Source organism: Haliotis rufescens, unplaced genomic scaffold, assembly GCF_023055435.1.
Source record: "Haliotis rufescens isolate VD_foot unplaced genomic scaffold, xgHalRufe1.0.p SCAF_1, whole genome shotgun sequence".
Taxonomy (NCBI): Eukaryota; Metazoa; Mollusca; class Gastropoda; order Lepetellida; family Haliotidae; genus Haliotis; species Haliotis rufescens.
The window spans coordinates 16,320,340-16,343,557 of record NW_025963779.1 but is presented as its reverse complement, the minus strand read 5'-3'; the positions used below and the strand labels follow the sequence as shown (position 1 = coordinate 16,343,557).

Below are 23,218 nucleotides of genomic sequence, written 5' to 3'. Positions count from 1 at the left end.
ACAGGAATTGGGAGAAGCTGAAATTGGAGAAGAATGAAATGATAACGGCACGTCATACAAAATGACCTTTTACCTTTCGCCGATCCTCTCCGAGGATACAGTAATCCTTTATCAGATCGGTAGAGGTTCCTATGCTCCCAGCGTGTCGCCATTAGCCCAGAAGCTGAGTGAGTAAGTGAACAATCCAGTCAGGAATATTCTTTTGCAATGAAAGTACAAGCTACCGATTGTACACGCTGTTAGAATCTACACCAAGCGTCGCTACAAATATTAATCACTTTCTTGATGACGGTGTTAAAAACCAAAAGACGTTGTAATTGTAACAAAGAAGTAGACTATCCATTTTATGTTATCATCAACCATAATATTATATTTCTAGAGCCACTTGTATTAGTAGAGTGAGATGCGCCTACAACGAGTAAGGTGGGCCTATCAACCATTCATAGAGTGAGGTGGGCCTATGAACCATTCATGGAGTGAGATGGGCCTATAAACCACTCGGCAAGTGAGGTGGGCCTATCAACCATTCATAGAGTGAGGTGGGCCTATCAACCTTTCCACGAGTAAGGTGGACCTCTGAAACATCAACGAGTAAGGTGGCCCTATCAACCATTCATAGAGTGAGGGGGGCCTATCAACCTTTCCATGAGTAAGGTGGGCCTGTGAAACATCAACGAGTTAGGTGGCCCTATCAACCATTCATAGAGTGAGGGGGGCCTTGGACCTCTGAAACATCAACGGGTAAGGTGGTCCTATCAACCATTCATAGAGTGACGTGGGTCTTTCAACCATTTGCAGATTACAAACTATGGCAGCTGTTGCATATATTTTGTTACAAATACAAAAAGATAACTGGAGAAAATAGAGCTGTGTTGTGTGAACGGTCTGACATTGTTCGTCTCCGAAATCATTACCTTCGTACCATCAAGCAGAAATGTGAAGAAGGATATGAGCCCGTCTTCTTAGAGGAGACATTGGTAAATGCGTCACACACAGCCAGCAGTCAGTGGGTACCCAGTGGTGACTGTAATGAGTCTGGTAGAAAGTTACCAATGGGAAAGGGTGAAAGACTCATAGTTCTCCATGTTGGTTCTGCTAGTCAGGGTTTTCTCCCAGACTGTGACCTCGTCTTTAGAGCCAAGGCCAAAGACGAACAGGGACTACCACACAAAAATGAACGGCAATATATTTCTGGAGTGGGTGAAAGATAAATTAGTCCCTGCTTTGCCTACCAAGTCTCTCATTGTCATGGACAGTGCACCGTATCATAGTGTGCAGGATCCAGAAAGCAAGACTCCAACCTCTAATAACCGTAAAGGAGACATGGTTACTTGGCTGCAACGGAGGAACATTACCTTTCCTTCTCGAGCGACGAAACCACAGCTCTATGAAATCATCAAAACTATGAAACCTGACCCCGTGTATAAAGTTGACAGTTACATCAAGGGTCAGGGTCACGCTGTCTTAAGACTGCCACATTATCACTGCGACCTGAATCCAATCGAGTTGGTTTGGGGCATCGTCAAGAGTGACGTTGGACGATCGAACACAACGTTCAAATTACGAGACGTTGAACAACTCGTAAAGGAATCCCTTTGTCGGGTAACAGTAGAAACATGGAGGCGTTGTGTGGCCACAGTCGTTGACAAGATAGAGCCACGTTATTGGTCACGAGAAGGACTGCGGCCAGCAACAGTCCAACCTATAATAGTGTCAGTCGGTTCAGGCACCAGCAGTTCCGACGACGAGATCTATGGCATGAGCGAGTCAGATTGCGACTCAAATTATCATGAGACGGCCCCTCTAACGCTCTGTCATTTCCCCTACAGTCCGTTTGACTCCAAATGAGAACGATGAATTGCAAAATAACTCGAAATCCAGAAAAGTGTATGAAACATCAATACGGTACTTGACCATGAATACCCTGTACCCAACACAATCGCAATTTTGTTTATTTTAGGACCCATGACGGATAAAGTTCTTTAAGAAACTATCATGTAATTTTGTATAGAAATGTGTACATGACACGTAGGGGGGGACAAACCGTGGAAGGCACAGCGCAAGCACGCATGCACTGCACGTTCTATGGTAGGGGAAAGGACAGAGCGTTAGAGGGGCCGTCTCATGATATGAATTACATAGAACTGACATATGACAATACTGACCGCCTCCGTGGTCTAGTGGTAGAGCGTCTGCCCGTTCGATCCCCGGCCGCGTCATACCAAAAAACGTTAAAAATGGTACTTGTTGTTACCCTGTCTGTCGCTCGGCATTAAGGGGCTAAAACAAGTACCGGTCGGCTCGGAGTCAGTATTCTGTGTCTGAGTGGGATATTCGATTAAACTGCGGCATGGTATCTTAGTGAGCTAGCACTATAAATCGGCATCAGTCCGTACTAGTACAAGCAGCCACGCACACACGTGCATACACTTCCCTATATAAGTGCAATAATCTTGGACGCGACGTTAAACCCATTTCACCTCACTTATGACGATACTTGAATACTTTCCCAATTGCGGGGATCGATGTTCATGATATTAATCACTGGATTGTCTGGTTTATTTATTTATGGACTCGATTATTTACAGACCGCCGTCGTATAGCTGGAATAATACTGAGTGCGGCGTTAAACAACAAAACAACCAACCAACTTGAATACTGTTTTCTCTCTGAGAGAAGATTTACTTCCCTTCTCGGCGCGACGAGCGTCGACACTGGCTGATCAGAAAGAGCATGCTCGGAGTTATTCAGGCCGGTGTGTTTATGTTGGTTGCATGAACAGACCCATCGCCGATTCAGCAACGATGGAGAGACTTGTTGAGACGTTTGGGGATTTGGACGGAACACAGAAAATTGTATATACAGTCGGAGGTGTAGTAGCAGCTGTCGTAACGGCAATCGTCATGAGGAAGCTGCTGTTCAAGTATGTGATAACCTTTAAAAATAGCATTCAGAACACCTGCACTTATAACCGGTGAACGAGGAATTTGATACCCCTAGAAAAACTGTCGCATATAGTCATAGTTATCAAGGGCTGATCCTCTCCCAGGGGGACCCTCCCCTCCATGGTTATTGTGACGAATTGTTAGGGCTGCTTGCCCAAGGCTTTTTTTATATGAAATAGATCGGGTTTTTTATGGTATAAAAGGACATGATGACTTGCAGTAACGGTTCACGATAGGTCATAGGTCAATAAGTAGGACCGAGGGCTGAGACAGAATTCGAGGTCGTGAAACAACCGACTTATATATCGACATATTTTAGATTCGTGAATTAACCGACTCCTATATATTCCTGGTAAGGGTCGTTTTGCAGATTACATGTACATGTACGAATGCATTAATACTGCATAGGTTGTAGCTCCTTCGTTTTGCACAATAAAAACCATACATATTGTCACAAGATTATTCGTCTCATATTCGTTGAATACTTATATTAGTATGTGTGAAGTGTGTGCGTTTAAACAGTACAAGTTGGATAACTGAGTGTCCGGACTAAGTGTCAACACGTGTAGTTCTATTGATGACTGCAACAATAGTACCATCCATTCATACAAAGGACATCCTTTATGTACCTCCTACTGTCATCATATATTGTTTACATGCTTGCTTATGATGTGCGCGTCTCATAACACGTGTTTGCGTTATCCTGAATTGTATGTGAAAGTGATACGTCATATACAATGTACATTTTGAATCTTTAATATTTTTGTGATATGGATGTGGTCAGTAATTCGTCATATTTTGCGCCTGATAGAAGGTAGTAAAGAGGAGCTGAAACCTTTGTTCAAACTTTAAAAAGGTGGTTTGGAGGGGATAATGTTGTTGTTGTCCTCAGCAAGACAGAAGAATCTAGAATCTATAATTATATTTCATTTTATAATCAATAAATTACTAATATGATCACAAAAAATATTGACTTTCCTTGTGACGGGGTGAGGTAATATGTTTGCAATACACATAGTAACTTGAAAACATTCCGCACCCAGTCAAGCTTGATGCCAGTCAGGAGTTGCCTCCCTTCATGCACATTGTCATTGACCTGTGACGCATAGACAAGGAAGACGTATCGCCGGCTCGTCAAGAATGGAGAGTTTTCTTGAGACGTTTAGAAACCTCGACACATCACAGACAATTCTGTATGGTGTCGGCGGTGCAGCAGTTACTGTCGTGTCGCTCGTCGCCATAAGGAAACTCACGCTAAAGTATGTTCTCGTCCCTCATAGGACACCTGGTGCAGTTGATAAACTCGCAATCAACCGGTGAAGAGATAAATTTGATACCCATGATAATTGACTGGGTATTGATGAGGTTTTAACCATTCGTGGAGACGAATGGCGTGGTTGTCCGTTAAAGTGTGCTGAAAATATAATACGCTGTAATTTAAGTTCCCATTGTGTCTTTTTCACGTTGTGAGTCCTTAACTATGTCACATGCAAGACGGAAGATATATTTCCCGCAAGTAAAATTGATTTTGTAAAGGGGTGGACATTTGCAGTAATGTTGTTGTTTCGCTGTATAGAGAGAAGCGTGAGGACTATCCCCGAGATACAGTGATCCTTCATCAGCCTAGTAGAGGTCCCTATGCCCCCAGCGTGAGCCCATTTGTTGTGAAGCTGGAGACCTACCTCCGGATGGCCAGGATACCCTACCAGGTCAGCGAACTCACGTAGGGGGCGATTGGCATAGCAGTCGTAATTATACAGTAACTCATGCAATGTTGTCAACTAATTAGAATCTTCATTGTACTTGTGACCTGGTTGTTTGTGCGTGTGTCCTGATGGTTGGGTCGTTGCTCATGCTATCAACCACCTGGCCTGACAGATTAATTACTGCCATGATCCATGTGTATTTTTGCCAAATGTGGAGTAAATCATGCATTCGCCCACTGCCCAGTGCCCCGTTGCACAAAGCGATCACAGACTTAAGTTAGTTCTGAAGGAACGATCGCTTTGTGAAACGGGCCTCAGGTCAGTAAAGAATATTGTAGAGAAACTATATTCCGGATTTTTTTCAGGAAGTCTTGAGATAAGCACCTTGTCGAATGAATCGGGTTTACGTTCAAGATTATTGCACTTCTATAATATGTACATATATAATATGTATGTGTCTGTATGACTGATTCTGGTTGTATAGTGCTTAGCCCCCTGGGATACCTTGTCACAGTTTAACACGGATACCACACTCATACACAGTCAAATGACTTCGAGCCGACCAGTCCTTGTTTTAGCCCCTTAATGCCGAGCGCAAGACAGGGTAACAACAGGTACCGTCTTTTAACTTCTTTTAACTTCTTTTGGAGGGACGTGCACAACGATCTTCCGCTCTCCCGATTGAATGAAGAAACATACTGTTACTTAGAGTGCCCTGTATCATGTTCCGTAATTCACATATATTATAATTAGTCCCAGTTTGATCTCCACACAGTTCCTCATTTCTGGTCACATTTCCACAGAACGTCTTTGGGATGAAGCATTCACCTAAGGGCAAATTCCCCTGGATTGAGTACAATGGACAACCGATAGGGGACTCTACACTGTGTATCCAATTCCTCAACCAGAAGCTTGGGGTAGACCTGAACAAGCATCTGAGTCCCGCTGACAAAGGAATAGCGCAGGCGATGCAGGTCATGACGGAGGAACATCTGTGCTGGTACGTCAACACCTTTTAGTAAATCAGTGAATGAGTGAGCGCTCAACACCTCATGCTGCTCTATTCCAGCCACGTACTTATCCCTTTTGTGAGTGGTCACTGGTGAAGTACTGTTGAAGGTGGGTAGCCTCTAAAGGATGACCAGCTCGTTGGCGTGAAGGGTCATCGCACCGTTTACCTACAAATTACGATGATCTGCATCAACCAAGTCAGCGAGCCTGACCACCCGACTCTCACGGCATACATTGGTTACTGAAGAATTTTTAACCCGGATCTTCACGGGGTGCATCTTTCAAACAACACCTGGCTGAAATAATGGCGATGTATCGTTACATTCTGTCTCACTAACATCTGACTCAGTTTTGAATATGTGTATTGCAAAGTCATTCCAGAAATAACCATCCGTCAATATGATTTGAAATTATTCCATTCCAGGTTCCTTGCTCTCATTCGCTGGGTGTATAGCAGAAACGCAGAGTTTATTTTGGAAAAGTTTAAATTAAGGAAGTTTATTGTGTGGATGGTTCGACGAAATGTTAAAAAACAAGCGTGGAATCAGGGACTGGGTCGCCACACGGAAGAGGAGATAGTCGAGATGATGAACAAGGATATCCAGTCTCTCTCCGACTTTATAGGTACGTCGTGTCTTCCAATAAATAGTTACTTGTCAATCTAGAACGTCTTCCTGAGGCAAGTGAGTAAATTGACTATAAAAGTCCAGTTTCCATCCTTTCCGAACTAGGCTGGTATTATGGAGTTACAATTTGGCTGGACTAACGAGTCTATGCATAGTCTAATCAAAATCGCGCAACGAAATCGAAATCCGGTTCGTAAACTGTCATGCAGATTTCGGTCGAGTGCAGGATTTGCAAAGCATGTGCACCGCAAACTCGTTGTCAACAGATATTTTCCAAATCTTTTCATGTTTTTAATCAAGGCGCTCACGTGATTTGATGCATTTCGCGATGTAGGACCCGTTTTATCACAATATAGATCTTGATTATCGATCAGATCGTCCTGACTTGGCGCTGCCTTTTTTGTTTGAAGCAAATGAAAGTGAAACGAGAGGTGGAATCTGATTGGTCCATGGGAGAGGCTTAGAAGGGACATAACTGGTAATAGCCACTGGTTGCGCTACGATCGAGCCCAGGAATTCCAGCCTTGTTCGACAAGGGTGGAAACTGGACTTTCAAAGTCAGTGAACTCTCTTGCCTCGGGAAGATAATCTAGAAGCGTCTTTTTGAACAATATTCTAGTAACAGCGTACATTGTCGTGGGTAGATTCCTGGCTAGAATAGGTCCCCTATGCTGGTCGTAAGAGGCGGCCAAATGAATCTGGTGGTCAGGTTCGGTGACTTGGTTGATAGTAGTACCCCGACGGCGTGGATCATTGCTTACACTATCAATAACTAGATTGTCTGGTCCAGATTCGATTGTTCGCAGACCACCGTCTATAGCAGGAATTCTGCCGAGTTAGGCTTAAAACAGAAGCAAAACAAACCCAGTGTCAGCTTGCTTTGAAAGCTATACTTTCCTTTGATACACGTTAACCACTTTGGTGACACCCATGAGCATGGGTGTGCAATGAAACCACACAACATTATCTGAGCAAATCATAGAATCGAACCCACGATCACAGCCTCCTGGCACTCGTAAGGGACGTAATTCTAGACAGGAAATTGTTTCGCCTTGGACGACTGGATCTCTCATGGCCCCAGAATGGAATTGAAAGATTCTCTTGGAAGAAATATTGTCATGTTTAGGATTGTTTTTCCCCTTTAAAATCTGGGTTAGAATAGATCTCCAGCAACCCATGCTTTTCGTAAAAGGCAACATTGTTTGTTGTAAGAAGCCACTAATGGGATCGTGGTCAGGCTCCCTTGGTTGATGCATGTCATAGTATCCCAATTGTGAAGATCGATGCTCCTAGTTAGAATAGGTCTTCAGCAACCCATACTTGCCGTAAAAGGCGACTATGCTTGTCGTAAAAGGCGACTAACGGGATCAGGTGGTCAGGCTCGCTGACTTGGTTGATGCATGTCATCGATCCCAATTGCGTGGATCGATTCTCATGATGTCAGTCACTGGATTGTCTGGTCCAGACTCGATTATTTACAGACCGCCGTCATATAGCTAGAATAAAACAGAGTGCTGCGTTAAACAACAAACAAACAAAGAAAAGAATCTTTTGTACTCAAAATAAATAAACATAATAAGGAGTTAAGTTAATGCCTTGAACTTGCCAATCACCTCAAACCGGATGGACAATGTCTTTTTTAATCCCTTGGAAATACATATTTTAACTTTTACTTTACATTGTATGTCAACCACGTTTGTGAAAATGGTCAGTCTATCAACAGTTTGGGACAAGAATATGTAAACCAACGATGATGCTTGGAAGTTATAAAGGTAATCCCCACGACGTTGACATTTATATTGTTTTCCTTTTTATATACCTTGCCACGGTTTATACATGTTCTGCCCACACAATTTCACGCATCAGAGATCATAATCGTAATCCTTATTAGGCTAACGTTTCAATTATATGTATTTCCCTTCACATTATAACATAATTAGCCATGGTTTATACGTATTTGTGTTGGTGTACAATCTCACGTAGCTAAACGTACCAGGTCAATTATTCATTGAGGCAACATTCTGTTCACCAGGGAGGAAGAGGTTTCTGATGGGGGATGAGCCCAGTGAAGCAGACTGCTCGGTGTTCGGTGTGCTGTCGCAGACATACTGGCAGTTTAATGGATCTGGATACGAGAATCTCATAAAAGGTAAAACACAGACAACAGGTATACAATGGTATTAATATAAGTATGTGATCGAATGTATCCCTTAGGAAAGGGTGAGTGAGTTGTGTTTTTCGCCGCTGTAAACATCATTCCAGTTATATCACGGCCTGCCTGTCCGCTTAACGTGAGAGGAAAGCCTGAGGGTAAGGTGGTGAGAAACAGGCTCCGGGACCAGGTTATGCGATCATGGCACAACTGAGGAATGTAATTCAGCGATTTGCGGCTCCTTAGACGATGTTTAGTGAATGTTTACCTTTTGATATTTTTTAAATTTTGCTTTAAAACTCTGGTTGGTATTGTCTGTTCGAAGTTCACATCAAAACAAACGTGTGATGGTCTTTGTTGAACAAAGTTTTAATAACCTCTTGTTATCCCCCAGAAAAATATCCCAACTTGGCCACCTACTGTGAACGTATGAAGGACGCATTCTGGCCTAAATGGGACCAGTGCATCACACACGGCGGAACAAGGGAGGCAACCAAGTAAAGGGAGATAACATAGTGACTGATCGTTCGTTTCCTAAAAATAAAACCATGTGATGTGATCCATAATATGGAGTTACTGAAGTACGGCGATATATTTACATTTAATTACACAAGTCCCCACTCAAAGTGAGACATTTCCCCACACCCCAACTTTTCTTGTTTTTGTAAGAATTAATAAGAGGAAGTTTGGTGGTGGACCCTTTTCACTCTTTACTAGTAATTATACGGGGTATTGTTTGTTTGTTTGTTGTTTTAACGCCGCACTCAGCAATATTCCAACTTTACGACGGCGGTCTGTAAAATAATCGAGTCTGGACCAGACAATCCAGTGATCATGACATCATGAGCATCGATACACGCAATTGGGATCGATGACATGTATCAACCAAGTCAGGGAGCCTGACCACCCGATCCCGTAAGTCGCTTTCACGACAAGCATAGTGGCCTGTTATGGCAAATTTGGGTTGCTGAAGACCTATTCTACCTCGGAATATTATAATAACGGGGGTATTGTAATTAACTATACCGTCTTGCTGTCTGATTGTAGATAGGATGTGTGATTTTAACATTCACCGTGTATGACCACATGGACAATGGCCCAGTGAGCATGTTGAGTATTGGTGCTTGGGGATACCAATAGTAACAGTTTATTATTAGAGGAAAGTTGAAGTGAATCTCAATATCATGTAAATTGGAAATCTTTAGGGTTTTAATCCTTTCATTCTCTGATGTGATGTATTTTAATATTCATATTGTTATAGTTTGGTAAACTATAATAATAAATAAAACCCATGATATAGATTATATGGTGTTTGTTGTTATATATCATTTTTATGGTTTAAAGTGGGGTATGTCCTAGAGAGGAACTAGCACCTTTGGTTATGCTTTCCACTTCAGCTTCGAATACAAAATTTTATTTACATTTCTGCCAGAGCGATGGTGTAAAACCTGCTGGGTTACCATGTTGGTGGCAGAAGTATCGTAAGTCCCCATGGTACCTAGTAACGTGACCTACCTTTGGTTACTGGTGATCAATAGCCCAGTTTTATTGTGTACTGAATTGTTAAAATTGTATGATGATATGAGTAGTGTGCAGCGGTTTGGGACAACTCTTGGCTTCTGATTGGTCGAGAGGGTCACGTGACGTCTGTGACGTCACTTCCAGTGACGTGACCTGCGCATGCGCGCAGGGCACGATGGGACCAAGATGGCGACACATCCGTTTCCGGTGGCGTACGCCTCCAAGATGACGTCACATCCGTTTCCGGTGGTGCGTGCACCTCCAAGAGGGCGTCGCATCCTTTTCTGGGGAGGAGGGATGGGGGAAAAACCCAGAGAAACGGTCGTACAAGGTGAACAAGATCGACATGGTTGTTCTAAAAATAGAAATAGAAAAGGCGGTGGTGGTGAAGGGAGGGAAGAGGGAGGAGGGAGGAGGAGGGATTCAGGGAGGGAGGAAGGCGGGAAGGGTGTACACCACTGTAAGACAGACTGACTGTACATCCATCACAAGGGTCTTTCCGGTTTGGAAAAAATAAGACCCGAAACTCAGACCAGGCGCCGGAACGAACCAATCAGCGTGCTGCGTTTTCGACCAATCAGGAAGCAGGGTTTCAGTGCCTCTCCTACAAAACAAGAGCGAAGCCGCGCACACCGTCACAGTCCGAGCACTGAACAATGTCGTCTCGATGCAGCTGTCTGACGTGCCAGACCAACAGTCAACAATGCCGGCGGAGGAGGAAAGTCTATTCGTGGACAATAGTGGGCTACCCACAGGGTGAATCAGAGACGATCCTATCGCAGAGCCCACACTGGTTTAAGAACAAGTCTGAGGCTATGGCATCATTACAATAAACTATTCAACGCGGAATTGACATACCCGACTGTTGGGGTAGTCCGTATTATTATCTAGTATCGAGATCAAGGAAAGTAATGTAATCAAGGAGACAACCCTTGTCCAGCTTGTTTCCAGTTTGTTTTCCAACGGCCCTTTTCAGGGTCACCAATCTCTCCCGAAAGAACTCTTTTCATCCTTTGCTTTGACGACCCTCAAACCCAAACAAAGAACCCACACCCTCCCCAGTCCTCATGGAGGTACAAGCCTATGCGTGACACCATGTTTCAAAATATGTTTGTATGTATGGTGGTGTACACGAGTGGCATCACGTGTGCCTGGAGACAGGAATCAAACACCATGTATGTCTATCGATCAGTACCCAGCTAACACACGACGTTGTCACAACGTTGTGGAAAGGTTGTGGATTGGTAACGTCGTGATATAACGTTGTCACAACATTATTATAACGTCAACGTGCAACGTTATTTCACAACGTTATAACAACGTTGCACATTCACGTTGTTAAAACGTTGTGCATCGGACATCACATAACGTTTTGTAACTACGTTTCTGAAACGTCGGTGAAACGTTATAGAGTTTGCTTCTCGATAGTCATAAAGGAATAGAACTGCTGTATCAAAATCAACATGAACTTGTCAGAATACCAATGCAGTAATGCATTACCTTTCTTTATATTTGGCATTTGAATTTTCATCTCTTAATACTAAAATTTCCAGAACGTAATTGCGTATCTCTATGACAACGTTAGTATTACGTTACATTGTAATGTTATTCCACAACGTAACAACAACGTTGCAAATTAAAGTTGTGATAACGTTGTGCTTTGGACATTACAACACTTTTTGTAAATGATGTTTAGGAAACCACTTGTAGATCTACCATCTCTACTAAATGTTGTCACAAGCAATATTACAGTTAAAAACAATTGGCGCGTATTTTTTGCGTTTTGTGGCCGTCATAATGTGTTCGGGTTTTGATCGTAAGCGTATAGGTCTGTAAATAGGCCTAACTTATGCATCGCCTACTGACCACTGACAGTTATCGCCATTTCTTCCTTGTTATTTCTGAAATCATTTCTTTTTAAAGTTAAAATGTACTAATCTTCGGACTTTGATTTTTGTGAAACAATGTGGCTCATTCAGGCCATGGGAAAGGTTGATTAGACTTCTATTATACAGCGAAGAGAGGGAATCAAAACAATGGAAGTATTTTCAGATCGACTCTCTGTAGGCTGCTAGTTATAATGTATAGCCCTAGTCTAAAGCGCTCAATGATGTTATGAAAAATTGTATTTTCGGGAAGAGACAGAAACATATTTGTTGTTTCCGAAAAGGCCTAATTAGCACTGACTGAAGTAGCCTAAATGTGGATCATCTGGTTGTTGGTGCTGTCTATTGACCTTTTTCACACCTTTTTCGCCATATTGGATCGAAAACGAGGCTTGGAGAGCATAGCTCCATGCAGTGAGAGTCTCATCAGCTCATAGGGAACAGACAGCATGTTGTGCATTTCACTGATGGACATTTTAAACAAACAAAAAATGGTATCCTCTGTATCTAATATAATATGCTGCAGTTGACCCAAGATGAAATATATGTATCGGTACAAATGATGTGGATGGAACAATCTGGATTTCCCATATTTAACAAAGAAAAACAAACCAAAATTTTCATATCTTTATTTCTCACAATATAAGTTTTCAAAACCTAACATGGACTGGGTGTCTTTGTCAGTCAAAAGCACCTAATTAAATTCCAGGAGAAAATAATGTTCTTGCTTGTAAACAAATGGTACAATGTGCTTTTTCAGTGTCCGATAAATATTGGCCATGTTGATTTGTGAGTGAATAAGGCTTTTCACTTCCTCGTCCTATTTAAGTGAAATATGACAGGAAGCACATTTGTTGATTAAATGATTATGGCTTTTAACTTCCTTGTCCTTTGACAGGACGCACATTGTAACCATTGTGTTACTGTCAGCAGAAAGCTCCTCCAGACATCCGTCACCGGATACTAGTACTTCATTGTGTTGACTCGCTGGCCTGAAATGAATAATTCTATAATATTGTAATAATATTCCAACTTCAATAACATTTTTTTATAAACAATGCATATTCACCTTCTCTCAAAATATTGCTTATTTAGAAAACAACATTCTTCTGAAATAGAGAAGTTTAAGGAAATTTAATCACAGTGTTTAACATTACATGCTACTGAAGAACAATCTTGAAGGCATCAATTCATCTGATATGTCGAAAACTCAAACAGAATATTCTTTGTAAACAGTAAACTCAACAGATGCATCAATTTAATGACAGTGTACTAAAGCTCTTTATATCAATGTCACACAGAAATTCACTCTTGTTTTAATGAAACACGTTTTGATATTTGCATTACCGGTATGTATTTAATCATGAAATACTTTGTTAAGTCTAACCATGTTGAAAACATACTTTCGCTAGAGTGAAAATCAGGTGAAATATCACGTTTTGTCACACCTACAGTCAGTCTGCCTCATTGACACTATGGTTTTCTGAGTAAGGTCGTGAAGATCACAAAGAAAATATAAGACTTGAATTTATTTTGTCAAATGCAATGTTTTATTCCTTCATGTGGTTTACTAAAGTTCATATCTTGACTTGAAAATATTAACTTTGTCAGATCACAAGATGAAATATTATTAAACATATTTTATTGTCCAAAAAGACAAAGGGCAGCACTTATTACCGCCTTCTCCCTATATACAGTTATACATAATATTGCATAATGAAAATGAACAATTTACAGTTGAAGCTTCCCATTGTGGAAACATAGTGCGCAATATATATACAGTGCTCATATGAAGGATATGTACAATGTGCTGGAAAGTGAAGACAGTGTGCATCTCATACATATCCTAATATTATACATTTTAGTGTTGAATATAGATTTAACAATATTAATGAATAACAGTTTGGAAACAATAATATGCTAGCTACTGAATCTGTTAGTCGTTTCTATAAATTTGTGTACAGACAAGAATATTTTTGTATTCAGGAAAACATCTAAGTTTGGATCACCAAAAAGAATACTATGTAGAGTTTCTTGTCCTCCATGATTATCGATAGCTGTCAGTAATGTCTCCCTAAAATCATCATATAAGGTACATTCGAAGAAGAAATGGGATGAATTTTCACAAGGAGCATGCATACAAGGAGCATGAGATAAATTCATGCTACCATCGTTATTTGACAAGGAAAACAAATTTCTTCTCTGTATTTATGTATTTATATTTTTTTATTTTTCTCGTTTTGATTGAATTATAAAAAAATATCAAAATGATCACACCACTTGACTTGATTGAAATAAACTAAAGTTCTAAAGATTGTGAACAATAGTAAAATATTACATCATAACAATATAATTATTGCAAAATGACACAGTAAGCACAACTATATTCTTATATATAAATTGATATGATTAATAATCAATAATACATGGCAATTGCTTGCACAAAAGAAATCTTTTTGTTTTAAAAGTTTCAAAACATGTTTGTTGACATAAAACCAGATGGGTTTCACAATTAAACAAAGGGAATTAATGAGTTATGATTGCAATACGCATGGGAATTAATAATAATTCTTTTTATACTTTAGGTTTTTAGTAATGTCAATATCAATTTATGCATTTGAAATATTTGAATACAAACTGTTAAAGAGTTATCTGTTTCTGTAAATTATATAAAGATCACATGTAGATTGAACATTTACTGGACATTATTAGTTGGGTTTTTGTTCATTTCATGACATGATTAAATTAGTACAGTAAAGTAAATATCATTTTGGTAGAAATATTAATTGTTACCAAAATTGCAGATCAAACTGTACTTTTCTTTAAATATTTACACACCCTTTATGTAATAATTCAGTTGAAATATTACACCTCATGCTATCTAATCTGTCAACATTGACAATCAAAATAACAACTGTTCACAATCACAACAGCACAAGTAGATCGAGAGGTCTAATATTTTATTGAATGCATTTGAGTCCATTACAATTTACATCAAATACGCAACTGATGCAAACTTTTGATTTGTTACGATTGTAAATTCTAAGTAGGTTACAATTTGATACATTATATCAACATATCAATTTAGTTAGTTTCTGACATATATCTAGATATGGTCAAAAGGTCTATATTTCGACTTCAAATACATAAAGCAAAGTTATTTAAACTCACAATAAATAGTTTGGCTTAATGGTGTGTAAACAATGAATTATTCTTTACAAGATTTCAGTAGCATTTGTATTAAGTCTGTTCAGCTACCACAAACTGCACTGGGAGTTACCAGGTGGTCATGAATATTTTAAATTGAAATCACAACAGAACGGCCAGATTCAAACTTTTATCGGTAAGGAGACCAGATAACATTAGAATAGTTTGTCAATAAGAATAATCTTCAATACTTACGATAAATGTACCGGGATGGTTAAATTGTCACAGTTTGTCCGGATTGCGTGCCTTGTTGACATCTCCATGTGTTTCATGTGCTATCCAGCCTTCACCTTCTGCTCTCCAAGTCTCGCTTTCAAACCTGAAGTAGCGAAGTGTGAAAAAGGTCAATAAAGGCTACAAAATCGTACTGTAGCTAGATCTATATAAACAGCGCTGCGATGAAGATGTGAGTCGTAATAAACTACAGTGCCAGTCTGATATATCTGTTCTCGTTTGGATTCCGGTTAAGAAAAGGTCCCCAACAAACCATGTTTGTACTAACATGATTGTGTGTCGACTCCTCCGACTCATTGTTCTCTGACAGAGATTGTGAGACGTGGCTCACTATAACAATCACTGGTTTGCCCGACCGGTTTATCAGAACGGTGTATATGGAAACCAAACTACATCAGGTTTTTTTTATGATGGTACTCATAATTTTGTTACTTAGATCTATAGCTGTAGCCTGAGATATTTTCGATCGGACGTTATACATGGGGAATTTAGATTTACAGTTTTTCCTAAACTTTAGGCAATTAAACAATGTATGTTATCTTTTTGGATAGACTATAGATCTAAATGTATGCTTATTAAATATAGTTCTAGTTTTGACTTTTTTTTATATTTTCGTTGCAGCAAGGGGGAAATGTTACACGACCATTCCAGGAGATAAAATCAAGAATGTTGAATCATTTAGGAACACACCAAATAAACCCTGGGCTGTGAATTATGTTAACGTAAGTACAGTTGTTAACAGTTACATTCCATTGTCTATATCCGTGTTAATTGGTTTGTTTGTTTTTTTGCTTTAAATGAATGCTAAAAATGTAGATCTATTTATATAAATGTATTCTCTACCACGTTTCGCATTCAACCTGATTCTTGATGTCTCTGAATGAATGTTAAAATTTGTTTCCATCAGACACTTGCATTATACATTATTGTTTGAATATTGATAAAGCCTTATCTCTAAATGAATGTTTCTCGTCATATAGTATCTTTCAAATACCTGCTCGAGATTTATTAAAATGTTTGTATTTCAGGGAAGTGTAAGTGAACACCAAAGAAAGAAGATTCTGGCGTTTAATAATTTCGAAAAGTGTATACATTTTCAATTATCTAAAAATATTAAAATGTCAACACAAATAAGTCTTGGAGTTCTTTGTTGAATGGTGTTTTGTTTGTTTGTTGTTTAACGTCGCAATATTCAAGCTATATGACGGCGGCCTGTAAAATAATCGAGTCTGGACCAGACAATCCAGTGATTGACATCATGAGCATCGATCCAAGCAATTGGGATCGATGACATGTATCAACCGAGTCAGCGAGCCTGGCCTGTTGAATGGTGACATCGCATGACTGAAAGTTGTAGTATACTATATGGACTTGATTAGAGACCGACCATTTAATATTCAAGGAGGTGGGGACCTGGAACTTTTCTATGGAGATTACATATGTTTTCGCTCACAGCTACAAAAGCAGATATATGATTTTATTTAACTCTATGAGCCTGAAGATAAGCACCTTGCAACTAGATCTATGTCATTTTTTTCACCAGTCTGAACCGTAATTATTTTTGTCAAGAATTTTCGATAAAATTCCAGGACCCGACCCTCCCCAGAAAATATCATATTGTGAACCCCTTACAATGTCTGCCTTTCTTATTTTGTTTCCTGCAGTACAAGCCTGAAGGGTAATGGTGTCTGACTTTGTTATAGTCATATGTATCTAGTTACCAGTTTTACATTTTGAACATTGTCAGCAAAACACGATCTAACTGTTAACTTGGCTATTCGACTCCCTGGTTTTAAAACATTGGTAAAAGGTATCTCGAATCATACACATTCACGTGACTAAAGCATATTCTAAAACATTTCCGGAACATGTTTTTGGGTTGTTTTTACAACATTTTATTGGGGAATGGTCACAACGTATTTCATCCTTGTAACACAAAGTTATTTCACGTCGTTGTTACAACGTCCATGGTAGTACACAGAATAACGTTGCAGGGACGCATTATTATAACATTGCCACAACGTAAAATACAACATTACCACAACGTCAAATACAACGTTCCCTCAACTTTAAAAGACAACGTTCCCACAACGTAAAATACAACGTCATCACAACGTTGGTACGACGTGAATATGACGTAACACAACGTTAGGCCATGACGTTGTGACAACGTAAATGGGAGTCCACAGAATAACGTTATATGGACGTAACATCCCCAACGTTACCACAACGTAAACACAACTGTTTGAAGACACGCATGACACCACGTTTGGATGGAGACACGTTCGCATCACGACACGAAGTACATCACGTTAGCAAACGTCACGCATGTGTATCGATCTATACTTCTATAGTAACGTGTGTTTGTAGTCACGCGTGGCACAACGTTTTGCATGGAGACACGCATGACACCACGTTTGCATGGAGACACGAAGTACATCACGTTTAATGAAGACACGCATGACAGTACACATGTAGACATACACGAGTACCAACTCCTCAGCAGGGATGAGTGAGTGACAACGTCATCATCCTAGCTATGGATAAATGTTTGAAGACACGCGTGGCACCACGTTTACATGGAGAGACTTGGTACATCACGTTTGCATGGAGACACGTAGTACAGCATGTGTGTTTGAAGACATGAAATACACCACGTCTGTTTGGATAAACGTGTGTTTGTCGTCACGCGTGGCACCATGTTTGCATGGAGACACGAATGACAGTACGTGTACATGAAGACACGCGTGACAGTACACATGTCAACATACACGAGTGCCAGCACCTCGGTACAAATGAACGAGTGACAACGTCATCATCCTACGGATCAATGTCTTTTTGAAGACACACACATGACACTACGTTTTGCATGAAGACATGAAGTACATCACGTTTACATGAAGACACGTAGTACAGCATGTGTGTTTGAAGACATGAAGTACACCACGTCTGTTTGAAGACACGTGTGACAGTACACATGCAAACATACACGAGTGCCAACTCCTCAGTATAAATAATAATCCTATGGATAAACGTCTGTTTGTAGTCACGCATGGCACCACGTTTGCATGGAAACACGTAGTACATGACGTTTGCATGGAAACACAAATGGTAACAGACATGTAGACATATCGAGTGCCAACTCCTCGGCGTGGATGAACGAATGACAACGTCATCATCCTATGGATAAACATGTGTTTGTAGTCACGCGTGACACCACGTTTGCATGGCAACACGAAGTACATGACGTTTGCATGGAGACACACGTGACAGTACGCATGTAAACATACACGAGTGCCAGCACCTCGGTATAAATAAACGAGTGACAACGTCATCATCCTATGGATCAATGTCTTTTTGAAGACACACACATGACACTACGTTTTGCATGAAGACATGAAGTACATCACGTTTACATGGAGAGACGTAGTACAGCATGTGTGTTTGAAGACATGAAGTACATCACGCGTGACAGTACGCATGTCAACATACACGAGTGTCAGCACCTCGGTATAAATGAACGAGTGACAACGTCATCATCCTATGGATAAACGTGTGTTTGTAGTCACGCGTGGCACCATGTTTGCATGGAGACACGAATGACAGTACGTAGGCATATACCTAGATATCTACATCACGTTCATGTCTGTGTCTGTCGATTCACCTTTAGAATTCAGCCAACACCTTTAGAATTCCACACCATGATCGTAGCGCTAAGGTGATCGCCACTCACCGACTTTTAACTTAGACGAACGACTGCCATAGTGGGCTACAATACACGATCGCCTTGTGGAACGAAACCTTACACCTCAAAGTTTACAATCACATCACCATACCCGATGACATGATTTGTGGAATGTTGTTGCAAGATCCTTCGCCGATATGACGACAACCTAGCAACAAAGTGGCAGAGTCGTCGACTGTGTATGATAAGCTCGTCTCAGTGAGCTATCATCTCCACATGCCATCGCCACACACCCACCAAAACAAAACAAAACAAAGAATGAATCCCTTCTCCTCCCTCCTCCTCCTCCTCCTCCTCCCTCCCTTCACCACCAACGCCTTTTCTATTTCTATTTTTAGAACAACAAAAGAACAACAACCATGTCGACCTTGTTCACCTTGTACGACCGTTCCTCTGGGATTTTCCCCACCCCTCTTCCCCAGAAACGGATGCGACGCCCTCTTGGAGGTGCACGCACCACCGGAAACGGAGGCGACGCCATCTTGGAGGTGCGCGCGCCACCGGAAACGGATGTGCAGCCATCTTGGAGACGCGCGCCACCGGAAACGAATGTGACGTCACCTTCGAGGCGCACGTCACCGGAAACGGATGTGCCGCTATCTTGGATGCGCGCGCATGCGCATGTCACGTGACCGGAAGTGACGTCACAGAGGTCACGTGACCCTCTCGACCAATCAGAAGCCAGGAGCGGTCCCAAACCGCTGCACACAACTACTGATATGCTAGTTTTAAATCTACATCTGTGATAGTCTTGTGTTTTTACTGTCCTTTGTCGACAGATTTGTATAATAGAAACGTTCGCTTAATGAGCTCGAGGATTCTCATTACGATTTCTTTCTACCGCCGACGATAAAGAGAATATAACTGACAACAAATACTCTTTGATGGCGTACAGATTATTTTCCCAAACTGTAGGGCCACTCACACTTTTCAAAAGGGTGATAGATATTGATAGAAAGTTTTAATTTGTATTTTTAAGGGATTTCTAAATCAATTGTCCATCCGGTTTGGGGTGATTGGCAAGTTGAAAGGTTAATGCGCTTACTTTGTTTACCTGCTTATCTTTAAGTACGAAATACTCCGAAATATGACAATATGACTACTACTATACCACTCTGAGGCCATAGGGATCCAGTCGCCTAAGGCGCAGTATAATGTGCTGTGCAGAATTGCGTCTTGCTTAGCATGCCAGAAGTCTATGATGATGGGTTCGAATCCTATATTTGCTCTAATTATGCTGCTTGGTTTCTCTGCACCATGCCCCTGCTCATTAGTATCACGAAAGTGTAAAACGATCACAAGACTTCGTGTTTTCTTCCTATATGAAGAAAGCTGACACTGTGTTTTTTTTGTTTGATGTTTAACATCGCACACCGCATTCCAGCTGTAAGACGGCGGTGTGTAAATAATCGAGTTTGCACTAGACAATCCAGTGACTGATAGTGTGAGTAACCCCGTCGGGGTACGATGACACACAATCAAACAAGTCACCGAACCTGACCGCCCGATCAATTTGGTCGCCTGTTACGGTCAGCATAGGGGACCTATTCCAGCCAGGATTCTCCAAGGACAACGCACGCGGTAACTGAATGTATGTTCAATAATGTTCAAAAGTAGATTCTCTAGTTATTTATGAAGTTAGAGACTATCTCCTCCTCCGTTTGGAGAACCAGTGCCTGATTCCAGGATTGTTTGCTTTTCAATGTTCGTCGAATAATCCTCAAAATATACTTCGTCAATTTGAACGTTTTCAAAATATAAGATTCGTCTGAACTATAGATCTAGCGAATGAGTGCAAGCAACCTGGAATCAGTTGAAAGTTTATTGACAAACTATACGGATGATTATCGCTGGTAATACTTTTCAATACACAAATGCCGTAAAAGGCGACTATGCTTGTGGTAAAAGGCGACTAACGGGATCGGGTGGTCAGGCTCGCTGACTTGGTTAATGCATGTCATCGATCCCAATTGCGTGGATCGATGTTCATGATGTAAATCACTGGATTGTCTGGTCCAGACTCGATTATTTACAGACCGCCGTCATATAGCTGGAATATTGCTGGGTGCGGCGTTAAACAACAAACAAACAAACAAAACCACAGCTAGGGATACAAATTGTCTTTTCATTAATAGCCACCATCAAACATCGGGGTATAGCTTCTTTTGCCCGACAGTTTATGTTGCCAACAGTATGACACATAGTGTCCTTGTGTGTATACAATGCCCTTATCAAATTGCATGAGCGTATTATCCTGGCCCCCAAATGTAAATGAAGGGAGTGGTTATTAAGAGCAGCATGGAACCGAAACAGTGCCCTTGTCCTGAAACTCTTTTGTTGAAGTTGGATTTGGATTTGGACAGTAAATCACGAGGAAGTTTACAACAGACCAAGAGGAAATTAATTACAGCATTCACAGTTCAACCCGCCTCGGAAAGATAAGCTGTTGAATGTGATTGACTGTATTATTGAGGATATTTGACTCTCTGTGATGGTTAGATATGCAGTTTCCTCATCTTAAATTTCATAACGATGCACACCGTTCAATAGAGCAGGTCACGATTTGGCTATGGAGCACGTTCGGGTAAGTGAGTTAAGTTGCACGTCACTTTGAACAATGTTTAAGTTACATTACGGCATGTCAGCTTTAACTGACAAGTGAAGCAGGTCGTAGATGTGGTTAAAAACCTTTCAGCTCGGGCATGGTTTTGAAATAGATAGAAAGATAATGAGGGCAAATCTGGACTCGTTCACAGGGATCATCATGTCTGCACATTACGAAAACGTATAGCAAAAGTATTGATGGAATCCATATTATATTTTTCATTGCAAAATATCAATGCAAACTATGTTACCGTATGAAATGTTTTGTTGGTAAGATATAGAGGTTATCACGCGAGTGTATTTGGGGATGGTAAATATCTTGCATTAGGAATAAACATTGTATTTAGCGAGCCTTGGCGAGCTAATTACATAGTGTTTATTCCTAATGCAGGATATTTACCATCCCCAAACACACAAGCGTGATAACCTTTTTATCATATAATGTCATTCTTTAATTCTGTGCTTCAAAATCTCTGTGCTTTCCCTCTCTCACAAACATTACCGAAACATTGCAAGTTTTCCAGGAATGCGCGCATAAATATTTATTACGTCACAGGGAAGTGATGTGTCAGTCGGACAGTGACAGTAGTCAATATAGTTCCAACTGAAATCTGTTTCTTATACAGTGGTGAAGCAACATACATGTATACGCAAAACAACAATTGTTTTTGGACTGTGTATAACACGGGACAGGAAAGTGTTAACTGAAACTGAGTGCGTGCGTGCGACTCTCGCATCCTGTATCCTTAATTACACAATTTCATAATGTGCCCAATCAAGAGGGTCCATTACCTGCCACATCTCGTCAAGTTACTTAAACACGTCCCATTTTAATTCTGGAAACCCAAAAGTCCAGAAACTCTACGGTTTTTGCCCAGTCTCAGTCAAAGGTATTTACAAAATTAAACATGCTGTTTTCATGGGAACATACCAAGGAAGAAAAAATGAAAAAACAATTGTTCAAAAACTCAATATTTACACTATGTCGCCCATGACACAAAATTTAACTCATTTTAACTTAATTCAACGATTTTATAGCGATATTGAAATATTATGGCCAATGGGCGAGAAAAAGGTTTGGCCCATGGGCGAGAATATTTTCCTTTACTCAAAACCCATGTTTTTGTTTCGCAAATACATAAGTGTATTTATTTCAAGTATCATGACACAAAATTTAACTCATTCTAACTTAATTCAACGATTTTATAGCGATATTGAAATATTTCGCCCATAGGCGAAAAAAGGGTTTGGCCCATGGGCGAGAATATTTTCCTTTACTCAAAACCCATGTTCTTTTGTTTCGCAAATACATATATGTATATCTTTCAAGTATCATGACATAAACGTAACTCATTTTAACTTAATTCTACGATTTTATAGCGATATTGAAATATTTCGCCCATGGGCGAGAATATTTTCCTTTACTCAAAACCCATGTTTTTGTTTTCGCAAATACATAAGTGTATTTCTTTCAAGTATCATGACACAAAATTTAACTCATTTTAACTCAAAGGGGCACTGATCTAACGCAATTCCCCGGGACTGGTTGTTGCCTTTGTTATTGTTTTTTTCCCAGTGAGT

The 23,218-nt window shown here is 40.5% G+C and overlaps 3 protein-coding genes across 4 annotated transcripts in view; all 3 read left to right on the top strand.

Annotated features, from left to right (window-relative positions):
* The first annotated feature begins 2,708 nt into the window (after window positions 1–2,708).
* LOC124149533 (failed axon connections homolog) lies at window positions 2,709–16,457 on the top strand. 2 transcript variants are annotated; one of them, XM_046521199.2, is made up of 6 exons: window positions 2,709–2,923; window positions 4,522–4,654; window positions 5,455–5,651; window positions 6,087–6,286; window positions 8,321–8,437; window positions 8,835–9,315. In XM_046521199.2, exons 1-6 carry the CDS (start codon window positions 2,775–2,777, stop codon window positions 8,939–8,941), a joined length of 903 nt encoding a protein of 300 aa, XP_046377155.2. In that variant the 5' UTR covers window positions 2,709–2,774; the 3' UTR covers window positions 8,942–9,315. The 2 variants fall into 2 exon arrangements, with proteins under 2 accessions (XP_046377155.2, XP_048247975.1); XM_048392018.1 differs by lacking the exons at window positions 2,709–2,923; window positions 8,321–8,437; window positions 8,835–9,315 and adding exons at window positions 2,954–4,204; window positions 15,910–16,010; window positions 16,317–16,457.
* Window positions 16,458–19,392: 2,935 nt separating this feature from the next.
* The window catches only part of LOC125371695 (serine-aspartate repeat-containing protein I-like), a 35,315-nt gene continuing 31,489 nt past the window's right edge, over window positions 19,393–23,218 (top strand). Inside the window, exon 1 of the mRNA XM_048384024.1 lies at window positions 19,393–19,521. Within this exon, the coding sequence (XP_048239981.1) occupies window positions 19,393–19,521 (129 nt within the window). The remainder of the gene's footprint in view (window positions 19,522–23,218) is intronic.
* The window catches only part of LOC124149525 (toll-like receptor 4), a 36,206-nt gene continuing 34,523 nt past the window's right edge, over window positions 21,536–23,218 (top strand). Inside the window, exon 1 of the mRNA XM_046521179.2 lies at window positions 21,536–21,617. The gene's annotated coding sequence lies outside the window, so the exon portion shown is untranslated. The remainder of the gene's footprint in view (window positions 21,618–23,218) is intronic.

Bases quoted from the DNA above. Each gene is read 5' to 3' on its own strand.
- LOC124149533 (XM_046521199.2), top strand. From the start codon at position 2,775: ATGAACAGACCCATCGCCGATTCAGCAACGATGGAGAGACTTGTTGAG. The intron at 6,287-8,320 runs GTACGTCGTGTC...TCTGTTCACCAG, and splicing joins GTCTCTCTCCGACTTTATAG to GGAGGAAGAGGTTTCTGATG. The intron at 8,438-8,834 runs GTAAAACACAGA...GTTATCCCCCAG, and splicing joins ATACGAGAATCTCATAAAAG to AAAAATATCCCAACTTGGCC.